The sequence below is a fragment of the Mesoplodon bidens genome (genome assembly GCF_964165515.1).
Source record: "Mesoplodon bidens genome assembly, chromosome: 2".
NCBI lineage: Eukaryota > Metazoa > Chordata > Mammalia > Artiodactyla > Ziphiidae > Mesoplodon > Mesoplodon bidens.
This window is the reverse complement of record NC_138177.1, coordinates 72444861-72461202: the sequence shown is the minus strand read 5'-3', so window position 1 is coordinate 72461202 and position 16342 is coordinate 72444861. Positions and strand designations below refer to the sequence as shown.

The following is a 16342-nucleotide window of genomic DNA, read 5'->3' as shown; positions in this document are numbered from 1 at the left end:
CCAAATCTCGCGATACCAGCTGGAAGTTGCGGGCCAGTGGCCTGCCGCTACCAAATCTCGCGAAACTCGTTTTCCCTCCCGGGAAGTTGCCAGAACTAACTCTGGGCAGCATGGCCTCTTTCTGGCTTCTGCAAGCCCTTAAGAAAAACTTTATTGACAAAGCTGCCAGAGAACGAACAGTGAACTCTGCGGGGGAGCTGAGGCTAAGCTGGATCTGGGCAGATGGACTCACAGCTAGGAGCATGACTTTGCTTTGTCCGACGGTGGTCATTTTGTCCATCCTTCTGCCCGCACCCCCCACCCCCGCCCCATTTGAGCCGAGCCCCTTTAAGATTACTAGTTAGGGTGATTTCATTTCTCCCTTTCCCCCCATTATTTAAACAAACAAAAGTCGTGTATGTGAAAATTTTCTTGGAAAGAGTCAAGCATAGCGTAAGAGTAAGGCCCTCCAATACAGGACTCTTGTACAGGCACCTCGGCCCTTCAGCTCCCGCACCCCAACCCAAAGATTTCCACTTGCATGTTCATCTCTCACCAGTCCAGCAAACATTTATTGAACACCTGCTGTCTTCCAGTCACAATGCTGGGTTCTGGAGACACAGAATGAGCAATCCAGACACTGTCCCTGCCCTCACAAAGCTCAAATAACTTCAGGGGAAAAGAGCCACAGGACTGAGAAGGTACACCCTTAAGCGTTTCTGCCCCGGGAAAGATCACCTTGGATTCCAATTGCTTTCTTAAACCTTAAACCTAACCTAAAAGGCAAGGTGTTCAGGGGACCCGTGTACCCGCTGTAATGGCAACATAAATTCCTTTTCCAGCCACCGACCTTCTTTCTGTTCCTGAAACAACCTGTCTTTCCCACTTATTGGCCTTTCACCTGCTGTTTCTCTGCCTGGAACACTCGTTCTCCTGATTTCCCATCAGGTCTCAGCTCAAATATCATTTTGGCAAAGAGGTTTTCCCTACTGAAATTGTCATATTGGTTTAGTTGCTAGGCTTCTTTATTATCTGTTATCCCAAAAGAACAAGCTCTTTAAGCGCAGAGACTTTTTTTTTTTTTTTTGCCGCGTGGGGTCTTTGTTGCTGCACGTGGGCTTTCCGGCTTTCTCTAGTTGCGGCGAGCGGGGCCGCTCTTCCAGGGGCTACTCTTCGTTGTGGTGCGCGGGCTTCTTATTGCGGTGGCTTCTCTTGTTGCAGAGCACAGGCTCTAGGCGCACAGGCTCTAGAGCACAGGCTCAGTAGTTATGGCACACGGACTTAGTTGCTCCGTGGCATCTGGGCTCTTCCCCGACCAGAGATAGAACCCGTGCACGCTGCATTGACAGGCGAATTCTTAACCACTGCGCCACCAGGGAAGTCCCAAGCACAGACACTTTGCCTGTCATCTTGTTCTTTCCTGTGTCTGTGCCTAGCTAATAATAGGTGCCCAATAAATATTGAATGAATAAGTGTAGAAATTCAACCTCTTTTTGGGTATCCCAATCTACTCCAAGCACCCTCTGATGTCCAAACCCACTTCTTCCTCCTTTGCTTTCCTGTGCTGGGGGTTCCTACGCATCCCATGTTGCTAAGACACACACTTACCTCTATGATCAGCTGCACCCCCACTTTCAGAAAGGATGACGTCCTCCTTTAATGCTTTTTCTGTCGGCAGATTCAGCAGGGCGGGGCCTGCCCCTTTAAAGTGGGCCCCACCTGCTCTGGTCAGACTGGTTTGGAGACACAGGTAAAGGGAGGGAGACTGAGAGGAATACTCGCAGAGCCAGCAGGGAGCTGGGCAGCTCCTTCCCGGACACTGGGGACCCTCTACCTCTCTCCAGATGGAAAGTAAGTGGGTGTCATGGGTCCAAACACTAAGGGTTAGGAGGTCCTTGAGGAGGTGGAGAGAGGGGAATCAGCCCCATCCAGAAGCAGTGAGATGGAGGGCGGCAGGGAGGGAAGAAAGACCAGAGAGGAGGCATGGGAAACAGCCTTGACTAGACTTAGAGATCAGAATGAACAGACCCAGGCCCTCCGGAGACGTTGTGGGTGGGTTACTGAGAAGTTTGGAAACTGACCAGGTACCCAGATTGGAGACAAAAGAACAGGATGCACTGCTGTTGCCAGCTCCTTGGGACAGATCTCTTGGCAAATCATTGGTATCAGTTGCCAGGAGAGTTCCAGTTGGGGATCTGCAGGGGAATGGGGGGTGTGGAGGTGAAGGGGCAGCTTCTCTGTCCCACAAGAAGATCCTTAGCGGGAATAAAATCCTTGGCAAAATTCTAGACCTCTCCTTTTCCTCCCATTCCTGCATTAGGGTGGCCATGACCCCAGGGGTTTTGGTGGAGGGGGTAGAAGGCATGGGTGGAGGCTGGCTGAGGCCACAGCTGCCAGCGCCTGTGCCCCCTGACTCACCCTCTCCTGCTGAATAGCATTTGATGTCGAAAGGGTGCCTCCATTTCGGCTCTCACTTCCCTCCTGCCTCCCTCTGTTTCAACACCTTCCTCCGGACCATGTTCTCCCTAAGGTCCCAGAAAGGACTAAAGTCCACGAGGCCGGCTGCCCTGGAGACTTCCTGTTCTGTCAGCGCCTCCTGAGGGCCAGAGGATGGCAGCTTCTGACAGAACTTTACTCCCTCCAGGGTGACATGACCTTGCGGTAGACCCCAGAAGTGAAGCCCCAGGATGACAGAACCCGAGACCCTGGCCCTGCTGGAAGTGAAGGGGCCCGAGGCCCTGGAGAAAAGCCCACCCCAGGCTTTGGTCCCCAATGGCCGGAAGCTGGAAGGGGAGGATGGGGTTGAGTCCCCTGGAGCTGAGTCCTCCAGAGCGGGATCTTCAGCTGGGTCTCCCACAGCCGGAGAGGGGATGGAGGATGGTCTAGACAGCACAGTAAGTGAGGCTGCCACCTTGCCCTGGGGGACTGGCCCCCAGCCCAGTGCCCCGTTCTCAGATCCCCCTGGGTGGAGGAACATTGAGCCTGAGCCCCTTGAGTCACAGCCACCCACCAAGCTAGAGGAGTTGCACGAAGATGACGCCAGCCTGCTGCCCGAGAAGGTGGCCCGGGCCTTCGTGCCCATCGACCTACAGTGCATTGAGCAGCGGCCCCAGGAAGACCTCATTGTGTGCTGTGAGGCCAGTGAGGGTGAGCGCCGCCAGACCTTCCTGCCCACCCGGGCCACCCACCCTGAGCCCCCGGAGCGCAAGTGGGCCGAGGCAGTGGTGAGGCCGCCTGGGTACTCCTGTGGGTGCTGCAGGGGATGCGGAGGCCATGAGGGGCTGAAGGCCATGGCCTCGGTGGGAGCCGCCCTCATCCTCTTCCCCTGCCTGCTCTATGGGGCATACGCCTTCCTGCCCTTCGATGCCCCGCGCCTGCCGACCATGAGTTCCCGCCTCATCTACACGCTGCGCTGCGGGGTCTTTGCCACCTTCCCCATTGTACTGGGTGAGCCTGGGCCCTGCAAGAAGGGAGGGGGCATGTGGGAGCCGGGCTGGAGGGCAGGGCCTGCCTGGTTTGGGGAGCAGGAGAGTTTCCCTTCACTAGACCTGGACCCTCAGGGCCTCCCACACCCTGTCACCCCTGTGTGCCCACCTCCTCCCAGGACCACCTCAGCCCCACCCACGGTGCAGAGCCCATGCCCATGAGCTCTCTGCTACGAACCCTGCCTCCAGCTTCCTGCCTGCCGCTCCTCTCCTGACCCTATGTGTCCTCCAACCCCACCCAGGGATCCTGGTGTACGGGCTGAGCCTGTTGTGCTTTTCTGCCCTGCGGCCCTTTGGGGAGCCACGGCGAGAGGTGGAGATCCACCGGCAATATGTGGCCCAGTCGGTCCAGCTCTTCATCCTCTACTTCTTCAACCTGGCCGTGCTTTCCACCTACCTGCCCCAAGACACCCTCAAACTGCTCCCTCTGCTCACTGGTCTCTTCGCCATCTCCCGGTGAGCTGGGGCTGGGGGTGGGGCAGAGGGAGGTGCTGGTGCTCAAGAGGCCCAGGCATCTGAATGTCTGGAGAGCCAGGGAGCTTTCTGGATTCTGCATCAGCCCAAATGTGCACCCCGGAAAGTTGAGTCACTTTCTTCCTTGCACTTTACCTCACCTGGTAGCAGGTGATCAGCTCATATGTCTTTCATAAGATACATGTATCAACCTAGAACTGGAAGGGCTTTCAGGTGTCACCTAGACCAACCTCCCACACATTGCAGCCACTCCTCTGTGGCACTCTGGTCAGGTGGCCATTGGCTGAACATTGGTTGAGCAGCCCCTGTGACCAAGTGCTTAGTTCTTTATAAGACAGTCTTGTTTCATTTTTCAAAAGTCCTAATTATTAGAAAGTCCTTTTCTATATTGTGCTAAAAACTGCTGCCCTGACTCTGACCTCTGTAATTGCCTAGACAAATTCAGATCTTTGACAACAGCTCTCAACTCCCAACTCCAAACCTCTGCTTCCCCAGTGTTTACTTTGCTAAGTGGCCCTGGTCCCTTCACTATCCTGTGTCCTTCCCTCTAGGCAGGAAATTCTCCTGCTTGTCAAATGGGAGGGATGGGGGCTGGTCAAGGGTATTGTCCTGTTCATACAAGCCAAGGCCACATAGGTCTCATGGCAGCCTCATTACTCTGCTTTCATTTAGAATTTGTAGGCACCTGAAATCCTTAGGGGTGTTTTCATGTGAACTACTGTTAACCCAGAAGGCACCTTTGAATTTCTGAAGCCAAATGCAGGCCTTTCCATTTTTTCCCCTAATACATTTCCTTTTGTTAGTTTCCATATAGCATTCCAGGTAGCTTTAAGTGCTAAAGCATTCTTCCTATTTAGCTTAAATCTGTCTTCCTGTCACTTCTGACTGTAGTCTAGTGGTCATTTGTCCCACCAGCCTCCTGACCATCATGCAGCCCTGCAAGTTCTCCCAGTAGATGTTTCCCAAGATAAATATGTTCCTGCTCATGTAACTCAACTTCTCATCTCCCTCTCGGGGAATGCTGGTCTCAGACAGAAGTTGGTTTAAGCACCAAGAATCATCAGGGAGCTAAAGGACCAGCAATTGTCTGGTCCATCTTACCCATTTTACAGAGAGAAAGTGACTACAGATTGGGGGAGAAGAGTCACACAGGTCAGTCAGCAGCAGAGGCAGGACTAGAACCCAGGTCCCTTCCTTCTCTCATCCAGGGTCCTTCTTCTCTACCATGGGCGAGTTACTTAAGTATTTTGTGCCTCAGTTTCATCATCTGTAAAATGGAGTTATTGTGAAGATTAAGTTAGTTAATTCATGTAGAGTGCTTGCAACAGTCTAGTACTTGGTAAGTGTTCACTAAATGTGAACTTTTATATTATTATGCTATGCTGCCTCCTGGTGCAGTAGAGAAGCAGCAGTTACTCTTTCCTCCATTTCCCAGGTAAAAAAATAGAGACATCACAATCTTGTAATAAGTGATCCTTCATACGTTAAGAGGAAGCTGCTGCCCTCCCGCCACTGAGGAGTGTGTATTTTGAATGGATCTTCCAAGAGGGGAAATTTGGTTGTGCCTAGTCCATCCCTCTGGGCTGCAAGCTCTCTTGAAGCTGGTTTCCTTACTCTCTCCTTTCCCTCAGCCCCTCTAAAATGGCAGGAGATGGGGTGATGAACAGGCATGGGTTCAAACTATGGTTTTACTATTTCCCCAATGTGTGACTTTGGACCAGTCTTACTTAACCCTTTTGGAATCTTAGTTTCTTCATCTGCAAAAGGGGAAGTAAATACAATGGAATGTACTGCAGCTGTGAAATAATGAAGCTGTTTATATACTAATATAACACAATCTCCAAGATACATTAAATGAGGGGAAAAAATCAATGTGCAGAACAATCTCTATATTTAGTATGCTACCAAACTTCCAAAAAAAAAGGGAAAAGGAAAACATAAATCTTTTCGCTCATATGTACAGAAAACATCACGATGTACAAGAAACCATAATATTGGATGTCTGGGGTGGGAGTGGAACAGAGGTGAGAAGGTCAAGGACGAGAATAGGGTATCTGGGAATCAGTAAAGGAAGACATTTTACTATACTCACTGGTACCTTTGAATTTTGAACCATGTAAATGTATACTGCCTACTCAAAATTTTTTAATTAAAATTTGAAAAGTAAACAAAGAGGGAGGTGAATAATATACACACTTCATAGAGATGTGGGGGTCTAAATTAAATTAAACATTGCCCCTAAAGTAATTGGTACCATGCCTGGCACATGGTAAGTACAGAAACACTGGCTGTCTTTAGAGGTATCAGTTGTGCTGACCAACACCCATCTACTGCCTTCACGTTGTATTCTCCCCATCATCAGCCTGTTGCCAGTTAGCTCATGTACTCCCCTCGAGGAAAACCCGATCTTTTCTTGCCTCCCAGGCTGATATACTGGCTGACCTTTGCCGTGGGCCCCTCCTTCCGAGGCTTTGGCTACGGCCTGACATTCCTGCCCCTGCTGTCCATGCTGGTGTGGAACCTCTACTATATGTTCGTGGTGGAGCCTGAACGCATGCTCACTGCCTCCGAGAGCCGCCTGGACTACCCTGACCACGCCCGCTCAGCCTCAGACCACAGGCCTCGCTCCTGGGGCTAAGCCGCCCCACCCCCTTGCTCCCAGCCCTGGTACCTGGGTGGGATGAACCCACCTACTGCCCTGACAGGGGTCCCATCCAATCAGAGCCTGGACTGTCCCCTGCTTTCCGAGTTGGGGCACTCCCCTTCACCTTTGGAGCCTGGGACAATTAGGCGGGAGGGACTCAGACATTCTTTCAGGGAAAGAGGTGGACAGCCATGTTCCTTAAGGATGCTGAGGGCACAGGACCAGGAGCAGAGGCATGGTTCCTTCCTGAGCAGCCTCCCACCACTGCCACTAGGGCCCACAGTGGCTGGACTCTGCTGCACTCTCCAGCCTCCTGTGAGGCAGCCAGCAGAGCCACAGCCAAAACTCTGACCATTTCTGTGCTGGGTGTCTAAGCAGAGGGCCTCAAAGAGACTAGAAACCTTGCCCATGCCTAAAGGTAATGGCTGGGCATCAGATCAAATAGGACGTTCATGTTTGGTGAAAACCTTCCTGGGGACCTGTGTTCAGGACCCTCCATAACTGGCCATATAGGCTTTTGAGCCTCAGTCAAGTCAATTACAGCTGTCCCAATCCAGTGTGGCTGCCTCCTCCCTTCCAACCCTTTAGGTCCCTGTAACCTTGCACCTCCAAACTGCCCAGAAGTCATACCTCTCTCATGGGAAGAGGAGCAGACAGGGAAACCTGCCTCCCAAGAGGCGTGTGTGTGTGTGTGTGTGTGTGCGTGTATGTGTGTGTGTGTGTGTGCGTGCGTGTGCACCCACACCTGTGGTGGCTGGGAGTGGTTGGAAGACATAGTGGTTGATGTTAACCCCATATGAATGTGTGTGTAACAATAAACAACTACCACTGTCTTCCTTGGCTCTTCCTTCGTGTTTGCACCCTCGTCTCAAGTGTCCCTTCCTTGTTTGATTCAGACTGCACCAGAGACCTCCCAGCTCCGCATGTTGAAGAGTGGCTGGCAGGAGCCTGGTCCCATGGCAAGGGAGAGAACTAGGCCTGGGGAAGAAATGGTGCTGCAAACAAGAACTTGCCTTCCATGCCCACCTCCAGCCCTCTCATTCCCTGGAACCAGACCCAGCAACACTCACACACTAAGAGACAAGCCCTGGGGGAAAACTTAGTCTATTTCATGCCCTCCAGGGTAGCAGACAAGTCAGAAGGCCTCTCATTTAGGCCTGTGAGTCCCATTCAAGGGAACTGGGGGGTGGAGGGGCGGGGAGGCAACACTGAGGGGACCCTCCCTCTAGCAATCACTCTGTCCCTGGTCCCTCCTCAAAGTTTGAAGGAAGCCCCACCTGGGTCCGGAGGAAGTTGAGGCTGGTCTCTGAGGTTCTGCAGAAAAGCAAGATGGGAAAAGGGAGCAGCTGGCTGGGAATACTGACCCTCAAACCTGCAGACCAGCAAGGCAGGTCCAGTAATGTCCTTCCCTCTAGAGAGCAGGCCTCAATTTATAGGCTGATATTCTGAGTACCGCTTGTGGCCCAGCAGCAGAAACACGCCTCCTGCCAGCAGCATGAGCACTGGAGCACCCAGGGCCACTGCCATGATGCCTAGGACTAGCGAGGACAAGGCATCTACTGGAGGGGTGCCCACACCCAGGAGCATGGACCTAGAGCAAGCAGAGTGAGAAAGAGAGGTGAGCAGGCTTAGCGGGGAAGGCCGAGAGGCCCAACCCTCCTCCACTTCAACCTCCCAAACCCTTGGCCCAGGCCCTGACTCTCACCAGCTGAGGTAGCGTTTGTCCCAGTAGCCAGGGCCTGTGGAAGCCCCAAATGTCAGATTGAAGGCACAGAAGTTGTTCTGGGACCCAAAGAAGGCTCGGACAATGGGTGACTGGGGGAGAAGGTATGCCAAGGTGGGGTAAAGAGGGGAAGCTTGGCAGGGCATGGCTGATTCCCGGCCCCCCTGCTTCTGGGAGAAAGCCACTGGTCGCCACTGCATGAAGCCTGATGGGAGGGAGCCCCATAGCAGCTGGTCCAACTGGGGAGAAAGGCAAACAGGCAGGATGAGGAGGACTAGTGGTGCCCGACCTTTCTGTTCCCGCACCCTTTCCCAGCCTCCATCTGTCACGAGTCGTCCTGAATCCTAGGCCTGGTTCTAGAACTCACAGGCTGTTTGCATCAATCTCTCCTCTGTAGAAAGGGGAGCTGGACTGGATGGCACTGGGTCCTTTTCCAGCCTCAACACTCAGCAAGCCTGCACCCAGCTCCCTCCTTTGGGCCCCCGGGCCCTTGCAAATCCCATCTGTCAGAGCACTAGTCACACTGTACCGCCTTCCCTCTGGCTTCTCCACTGAGAGCAGAGACTGGGCTAATTCATTAGCACCGTGCCCAGCACTTAAAGGAGCTGAATGAAGTGTTGCTAAATGGTAAATAGTTGAATGATTCTCTGAGGTCCTAATGGGGTCCCCCTTCACCCCACACCCATCTGCTTCTCTGCTGGAAGCCTGACCTGGAAGACGGCAGGTGCATATTCATCATCGATGGAGTGCTGCTCCTGCACTGAGGGGCAGTCAGGGCCATGGCCCAACGTGGCTACCTCCAGGCCAAACAAGGAGTGGTTTCCCCGGGGAGAGGCCCCAACCAGGTCCACCTCTAGCTGGCAGGTGTCTGCTGTGTGCAGGAGGCGAGGGGGTTGGGCTGGTCGGCCAGATCTGGAGAAGGCCTGAACCTAGGATGGAAGAGGCACGGGAGGTGTGGGAAGCAGGTGGATGCCTGTGTTTGAAGGCGACCCCCATCATTAACTCCCACCCTCGTAAACCAGCCTTTTGAGTTCTGATGCCCCATACCCTTACCCTGAAGGCCAGGCTGCCATTGGCAAAAGCCCCAGTGGGGTCGTGAATGGGGTGGCCTCGAAATGTGGCGCTCAGGGTGGCAGGATCCAAAGAGTCAGTGATGTTGTCCCAGGAGAAATCGGCCAAGAAGTATGGGGGATATGATTTTCCTGGAGGCTTGGCGGCCGCATCGGATGTGTTGGTGCTGTCAAACTCAAACAGCTGGCGGGTGGGGGTGGGGAGGGACTAGGCTTGCCTGAGTCCAGCTTTCTCCTGAATCACCACCACCACCCCCCGTTCACTGGTCCCACCCCACGCTCTCATACCTGACTCGACTTCACCTACCCCCAGTCTTCAGTTTCTCCCTCTAACTCGAATGAACCCTCCCCTCTGCACTCTTCCCCTTGGTTCTCCCCCAACCTCCTCACCCTGGTAAAGACGAGGGCAGAAGAAAATTGGATGCTCTCCTTGGGGAGCACCATGAGGCCCCCGTCAGGCTCAGAGGAAGTCAGGAGGCTCCAGTTGACACTCAGGGTGCTGTTGGGGGTGTTGGTGGCCACCAGCAGCACAGCTGGGGGTCCCAGGCTGCTCCACACATAGTGCAGGGTGGAAGTGGCACCCACTGCCTGGATATGAAGCAGGTTCTGGGAAGGGTCCAGCCAGTCAGAGATGACCTTCAGAGACACCTGGAACATGGAGCAGTGGAGGGTCGAGCGAACAGGATCAGGGAGAGACACAGGGCAAAGAAGTTTGGGGATAAGGACAGGGGCCTTGGAAAATGATGGGGAAAGGGTGGGACCTTGGGGGCCTAGGCAAGAGGAATGCTTGTGGGAGCTAACAGAACCTTGTTGTAAGGGGCAGAGGTGGGGTGGAGGAGAGGTGGGTAGAGCCAGAACTGCCTTGACCCTGGTGGAGAGATCAGGGCACAGGGCTGAGAGGAAGAAAGAAATCCAACACTTGCTTGGACCTGGCTCACTCAGGGCTAAGTCAAGGTCCAGGTTTCACCGGAAGACAGGAAGCTCTCACATCCACCCTACTCCACAATCCTGTCCCCTGACCCATGGCTGCTCCGACCCCCAGTTTGAAAAACTCTTTTGTCAATGCAAGCACGCTCCACCCCCACCAATTGTTTGCCCTAGATTCCAACCACCCTTCAAGGTAGCATATCCTGAAACACCTATTGCTCTAGCCCCTCACCTGGCGGGTCTCCTCCCCCAGAAGGCCAAACGGAGCTGCTGTCAGAAGTAGACTCAGGAGGAGCACGGCGCTCCTCATAGCTTCTCAGGCAGTCCCGACTTCAGAGGGCGGAAGAGACGCTAAAATCATGTGACTCACAGATTCAGCTGATCTCTTTAAAGGGCGGGACCATCACAACAGTTCTTAAAGAGACCGCCTCCCTTAACCCAGATTTGTGAGTGAGAATAGAATCAGAAGGGTTAGGAGTTCGTCATCCCCAACTGACCTGGCAAACAAGTCATCCCAGGCTACATCTGCAGACATACTCCCAACCTCTCCTACCCAACTGGTCCTGCTAAAGTTACCTATAGGCAGGCATGATGTCTGGATTCAACATCCAAATGTAATCTGTAGAATGATTCTGTGGCAGGGAAGGCACAGAGAAGAATTTGAAGAATTCGATGGGAGAGATAGCACACCTCAGAGGGTTCTTTTTGTCAATTTTTAATATTTATTGAGCCCCCAGCTATGCAGGTTCTTGTCCTGGAAGAGCTCACAATTTTATTGTGGAGAAAAGAAACCTCAGAAAACAGGACATGAAAGTGATACATAATTGTCATAGGAGGGAGTTCATGTCTGGCTGAATGAATGCACTTTTTATTTTTCTTGTTTTTTTCCTTTAATTTTTAAATTTTATTTATTTTTTTGGCTACGTTGGGTCTTTGTTGCTGCGTGCGGGCTTTCTCTAGTTGCGGCAAGTGGGGGCTAATCTTCGTTGCGGTGCACAGGCTTCTTATTGTGGTGGCTTCTCTTGTTGCGGAGCACAGGCTCTAGGCGCATGGGCTTTACTGCGACGCGTGGGCCCTAGAGCGCATAGGCTTCAGTAGTTGCAGCACATGGGCTCAGTAGTTGTGGCGCACAGGCTTAGTTGTTCTGCGGCATGTGGGATCTTCCCGGACCAGGGATCGAACCTGTGTCCCCTGTATTGGCAGGCGGATTCTTAATCACTGCGCCACCTGGGAAGTCCTTTGTTTGTTTGTTTGTTTTGCTAATCCTAAAATTATTTTGGCTAATAAAAAATGCATACAGTACAATATTCATAAGGCACCAAAGGGTACCACCCCTATTCCCCAGCAACCTGGGTCCTTCCTTGAGACAACCACTATTATCAGTTTCTCATGTGTCCTTCATAAAATATTCTATGCATGCTCAAGTGTATGTTTTGTTGGGTTTTTTTTTTGGCCGCACCATGTGGCATGTGGGATCTTAGTTCCCCGACCAGGGATCGAACCCGTGCCCCCTGCAGTGGAAGTGCAGTCTTAACCACTGGACTGCCAGGGAAGTCCCTCAAGTGTGTGTGTGTGTGTGTGTATGTGTGTGCACACTTGATAATACATATATACATATACATATATACCCATATACATATGTATAATAAGATACAATGGAATCCACTGTTCTGCAGTTTGTTTTTTTTGTTTGTTTTTGCGGTACGCGGGCCTCTCACTGTTGTGGCCTCTCCCGTTGCGAAGCACAGGCTCCGGACGCGCAGGCTCAGTGGCCATGGCTCACGGGCCCAGCCGCTCCGCAGCATGTGGGATCTTCCCGGACTGGGGCACGAACCCGTGTCCCCTGCATCGGCAGGCGGACTCTCAACCACTGCACCACCAGGGAAGCCCTGCAGTTTGTTTTTTCACTTATATATTGAGGAATGTTCTGTATCAATGCACTTGGAGTTGTCTCATTCTCCAGTCTTTCATTGCAGGGCGGACCTTCCATGGGTATATTTAGCCAGAGCCTTGATAGTATCCAACATTTTGCTATGGCAAACAACACTGAAAGGAGTATCCCTGTATGAAAAGCACTTCATACATATTTGTAACCAAATCTATAGGATAAATACCCAGGAGTAGAATTGCCCAGTCAAGTTGCCCTCTATGAGGTTCATCAATTGACACTCACACCATGTTTGAGAGCCCATTTCCCCCACACCCTGGCAAGTGCTTACCAAACTTAATTTGCATTTCCCTATGAATAAGGTTAAACATCTCTTCATGTTTTATTAGTCATTTACTTTTTGCTTCTCTGGAGCTATTTATACCCTTTGCCTATTTTTCTGAGGCCCTATCTTCTTAATGGCCAAGTTCTAAAAGTTCAAGGAAATCAACTCTTGTACTGTTGCAAACATCATCCTCCCTCTCCCATTTGTTCTTTTTTTGCCATGCAAATATTCTATGTAGTTACATTTATTATTTTCCCCCACTCTGATAAGTATTTATTTACTTACTTACTTACTTACAGCCACGCTGTGCAACTTGCAGGATCTTAGTTCCCTGACCAGGGATGGAACCCGCGCCCTTGGTAGTGAAAGCGCAGAGTCCTAACCACTGGATTGCCAGGGAATTCCCCTGGTAAGTATGTTTTTAAATCTCATGTCTTCTTCTAGTACTCTTATATTTAAATCTTTCAGTCGCCTGGAATTAATTTTGCTGTAATAAGTGAAGAAAGGATCCAATTTCAGTTTTTTCCCCAAATGGCTACTCTAGGATAAACTAAAGTTTCCTTAAAAACTTTCATTTTTCTGGCCTTACTACCCAAAGCAATCTACAGATTTAATGTGATCCCTATCAAATTACCCATGACATTTTTCACAGAACTAGAATAATCCTAAAATGTATATGGAACCATAAAAGACCCAGAATTGCCAAAGCAATCCTTAGGAAAAAGAACAAAGCAGGAGGCATTGCCCTCCCAGACATTAGACAATACTACAAAGCTACAGTAATCAAAACAGTGTGGTATTGGACATCCCTGGCGGTCCAGTGGTTAAGACTCCATGCTTCCACTGCAGGGGGCGGGGGTTCAGTCCCTGGTTGGGGAACTAAGATCCCACAAGTTGTGCAGTATGGCCAAAAAATTTAAAAAAAAAGATACCAGCGTGGTATTAGCACAAAAACGGACATATGGATCAATGGAACAGAATAGACAGCCCAGAAATAAACCCACACACCTAAAGATAATTAATCTTTGACAAAGGAGGCAAGAACATACAATGGGGAAAACACAGTATCTTCAGCAAGTGGTGTTGGAAAAGTTATATAGCCACGTGTAAATCAATGAAGTTAGAACACACCCTCACACCATACTAAAAAAAAAACCTCAAAGTGGTTTAAGACTAAAATATAAGACATGACACCATAAAACTCCTAGAAGAGAACATAGGCAAAACATTCTCTGACATAAACTGTACCAATGTTTTCTTAGGTCAGTCTCCCAAGGCAATAGAAATAAAAGCAAAAATAAACAAATGGGACCTAATCAAACTTACCAGCTTCTGTACAAAGGAAACCATAAACAAAATGAAAAGACAACCTATGTACTGGGGCAAAATATCTGCAAATGATGCAACCAACACGGGATTAATTTCCAAAATACACAAACAGCTCATACAACACCGTAACAAAAAAACAACCCAATTGAAAAATGGGCAGAAGACCTAAATAGACATTTCTCCAAAGAAGACATACAGATGGCCAATAGGCAGATGAAAGATGTTCATCATCGCTAATTATTACAGAAATGTAAATCAAAACTACAGTAAATCAACCATACTGCAATAAAAATTAATTATACATAAAGAAAAACCTACTATGAGGTACCACCTCACACCAGTCAGAATGGCCATCATTAAAAAGTTTACAAGGGCACTTTCCTGGTGGTCCAGTGGTTAAGACTCCGTGCTTCCACTGCAGCCAGCATAGGTTCGATCCCTGGTTGGGGAACTAAGATCCCACATATCGCACAGTGCGGCTAGAAAAAAGAAAAAGGAAAAAAGATAAAAAGTCTACAAATAATAAATGTTGGAGAGAGGGTGGAGAAAAGAGAACCCTCTTACACTGTTGGTGGGAATAGAAATTGGTGCAGCCACTATGGGAAACAGTATGGAGGTTCCTCAAAAAACTAAAAATAGAGTTGCCATGTGATCCAGCAATCCCACTACTGGACATACACTCAAACAAAACTATAATTTAAAAAGATACATGCACCCCCTATAGCAGCACTATTTACAATTGCCAAGACATGGAAACAACCTAAATGTCCATCAACAGATGAATGGATAAAGATGTGGTGTACACACACACACACACACAATGGAATATTACCCATAAAAAAGAATGAAATAGTGCCACTTGCAGCAACATGGATGGACCTAGAGATTACCATACTAAGCGAAGTAAGTCAGAAAAAGACAAGTACCACATGATATCACTTACATGTGGAATCTAAAATACAACACAGGACTTCCCTGGCGGTCCAGTGGTTAAGAATCTGTGCTTCCACTGCAGGGGGCACGGGTTCGATCCCTGGTCAGGGAAATAAGATCCCGCATGCTGTGCGGTGTGGCCAAAAAAGAAAAAACCCCACAAATGAACAGATCTACGGAACAGAAACAGACTCACAGACATAAAGAACAGACTTGTGGTTTGTTAGTAAGGGGTGGGGGTCGGGGAGGGAAGGATTGGGAGTTTGGGATTAGCATATGCATACTATTACATACAGAATGGATAAACAAGGTCCTACTGTATATAGCACAAGGAACTACATTCATTATCCTGTGATAAACCAGAATGGAAAAGAATACGAAAAAGATATGTCACTTTGCTGTACAACAGAAGCAGCCACATAGCACAGGCAGATCAGCTTGGTGCTTTGTGACTGCCTAGAGGGGTGGGACAGGGTGGGTGGGAAGGAGACGCAAAAGGGAGGAGATATGGGGATATATGTATATGTATAGCTGATTCACTTTGTTAAAAGCAGAAACTAGCACACCATTGTAAAGCAATTATATTTCAATAAAGATGTTAAAAAAATTTACAGAGAAGTTATAATGCCATGAGAAAATGCCTCTGACCCCAATGCTAAGTGAAACTATAGATGAGAAAAATGTTCTATATGTGTTGAGCTTTTTGTTCCTATTTTTTGTTTTTGTTTTTCTTTTTCAATAAAGTTTTGCACAGAAATAAGACTAGAAGTAAAGATAACAAAATACTAACAGTGGTTGGATTCAGATAAAGGGGCTTTGGATTCTTTAGAAAATCATTTCTATTTTTCTGTATTTAATAAATATTCTTTTGGAACTTTAAAAAAATCGTAAATCAACTATACTTCAATAAAACTTAAAAAAAACTTTTCACTTTTCTTGAGAAAAAAAGTACTTGTACCCTCTGAGGTTATCAACTCTGGACTTGACAAGCAAGGATATAAGCAAGAGTCTTGGCTGAGTTCAAAGGGTTTCAGTAAATAGTAATTCAAGTCTCCCCACCACCCCCAATACACCACTTTTGGGGGGCGGGGTGTGGAATAGGACTTAGTTGAATCCAGGAATTTGACAGGGAAGAACCATGACAAAGTCAAGGTGGCAGCAAAGTTGTGTTCATGGAATCACTTAGTTCATGCAAGCAACAAAGTGGCTTGGGTAGCCTTTAATGACTGTTAAATTTAGCCTTTGAACAGCACAAAGGGGCTCTGAAAGCTAGACTGAAGAGTACATGCCTAACATGCCAGGAGGAATTTTCATAGGTTCAGGAGACACTGTAACTCTTAAAGAAGAGGCACTGATGACAGGAGGGAAGACTACTATGTACAATTATCCAAGTGCTTAACCATTACAGCTGAAACCAGAATGGACCCAGAAAGGTGTTAAGGAACAAATGGGAGGCAGTTCCTCCCTCCACAACTTCCAAGCACTACTTCTTCAAGATCTTTTTATTTGAGAATTAACTCATCTTTAAGGTCTTAAAGCTCTGAGGGAATTAACACAAGTAAAGA

The 16342-nt window shown here is 49.3% G+C and overlaps 2 protein-coding genes across 3 annotated transcripts; one reads left to right on the top strand and one right to left on the bottom strand.

Moving 5' to 3' along the window:
• Positions 1-1734: 1734 nt before the first annotated feature.
• On the top strand, positions 1735-6576 carry TMEM79 (transmembrane protein 79; the record flags this gene model as incomplete). Of its 2 annotated transcripts, none has more annotated exons than XM_081224062.1 (3): positions 1735-1830; positions 2624-3426; positions 3707-3958. In XM_081224062.1, the coding sequence occupies exons 2-3, from the start codon at positions 2667-2669 to the stop codon at positions 3922-3924; spliced, it is 978 nt and encodes a 325-aa protein (XP_081080188.1). In that variant the 5' UTR covers positions 1735-1830; positions 2624-2666. The 2 variants fall into 2 exon arrangements, with proteins under 2 accessions (XP_081080188.1, XP_081080189.1); XM_081224063.1 differs by lacking the exon at positions 1735-1830 and adding an exon at positions 6363-6576 and having other exon boundaries at positions 2456-3426; positions 3707-3920.
• A 3-nt stretch (positions 6577-6579) lies between these two features.
• GLMP (glycosylated lysosomal membrane protein) lies at positions 6580-10662 on the bottom strand. Its single transcript, XM_081224061.1, has 6 exons — positions 10535-10662; positions 9766-10023; positions 9359-9559; positions 9016-9234; positions 8288-8544; positions 6580-8173 (listed from the first exon to the last, which is right to left on the bottom strand). The coding sequence occupies exons 1-6, from the start codon at positions 10610-10612 to the stop codon at positions 8008-8010; spliced, it is 1179 nt and encodes a 392-aa protein (XP_081080187.1). The 5' UTR covers positions 10613-10662; the 3' UTR covers positions 6580-8007.
• Between the last annotated feature and the right edge of the window lie 5680 nt (positions 10663-16342).

Coding starts and splice junctions, on each gene's coding strand:
- GLMP (XM_081224061.1), bottom strand. CDS start 10,612: ATGAGGAGCGCCGTGCTCCTCCTGAGTCTACTTCTGACAGCAGCTCCG. Junction 8,545..9,015: donor ATGCACCTGCCGTCTTCCAG/GTCAGGCTTCCA, acceptor CTTTCTCCCCAG/TTGGACCAGCTGCTATGGGG. Junction 8,174..8,287: donor GACAAACGCTACCTCAGCTG/GTGAGAGTCAGG, acceptor TGCTTGCTCTAG/GTCCATGCTCCTGGGTGTGG.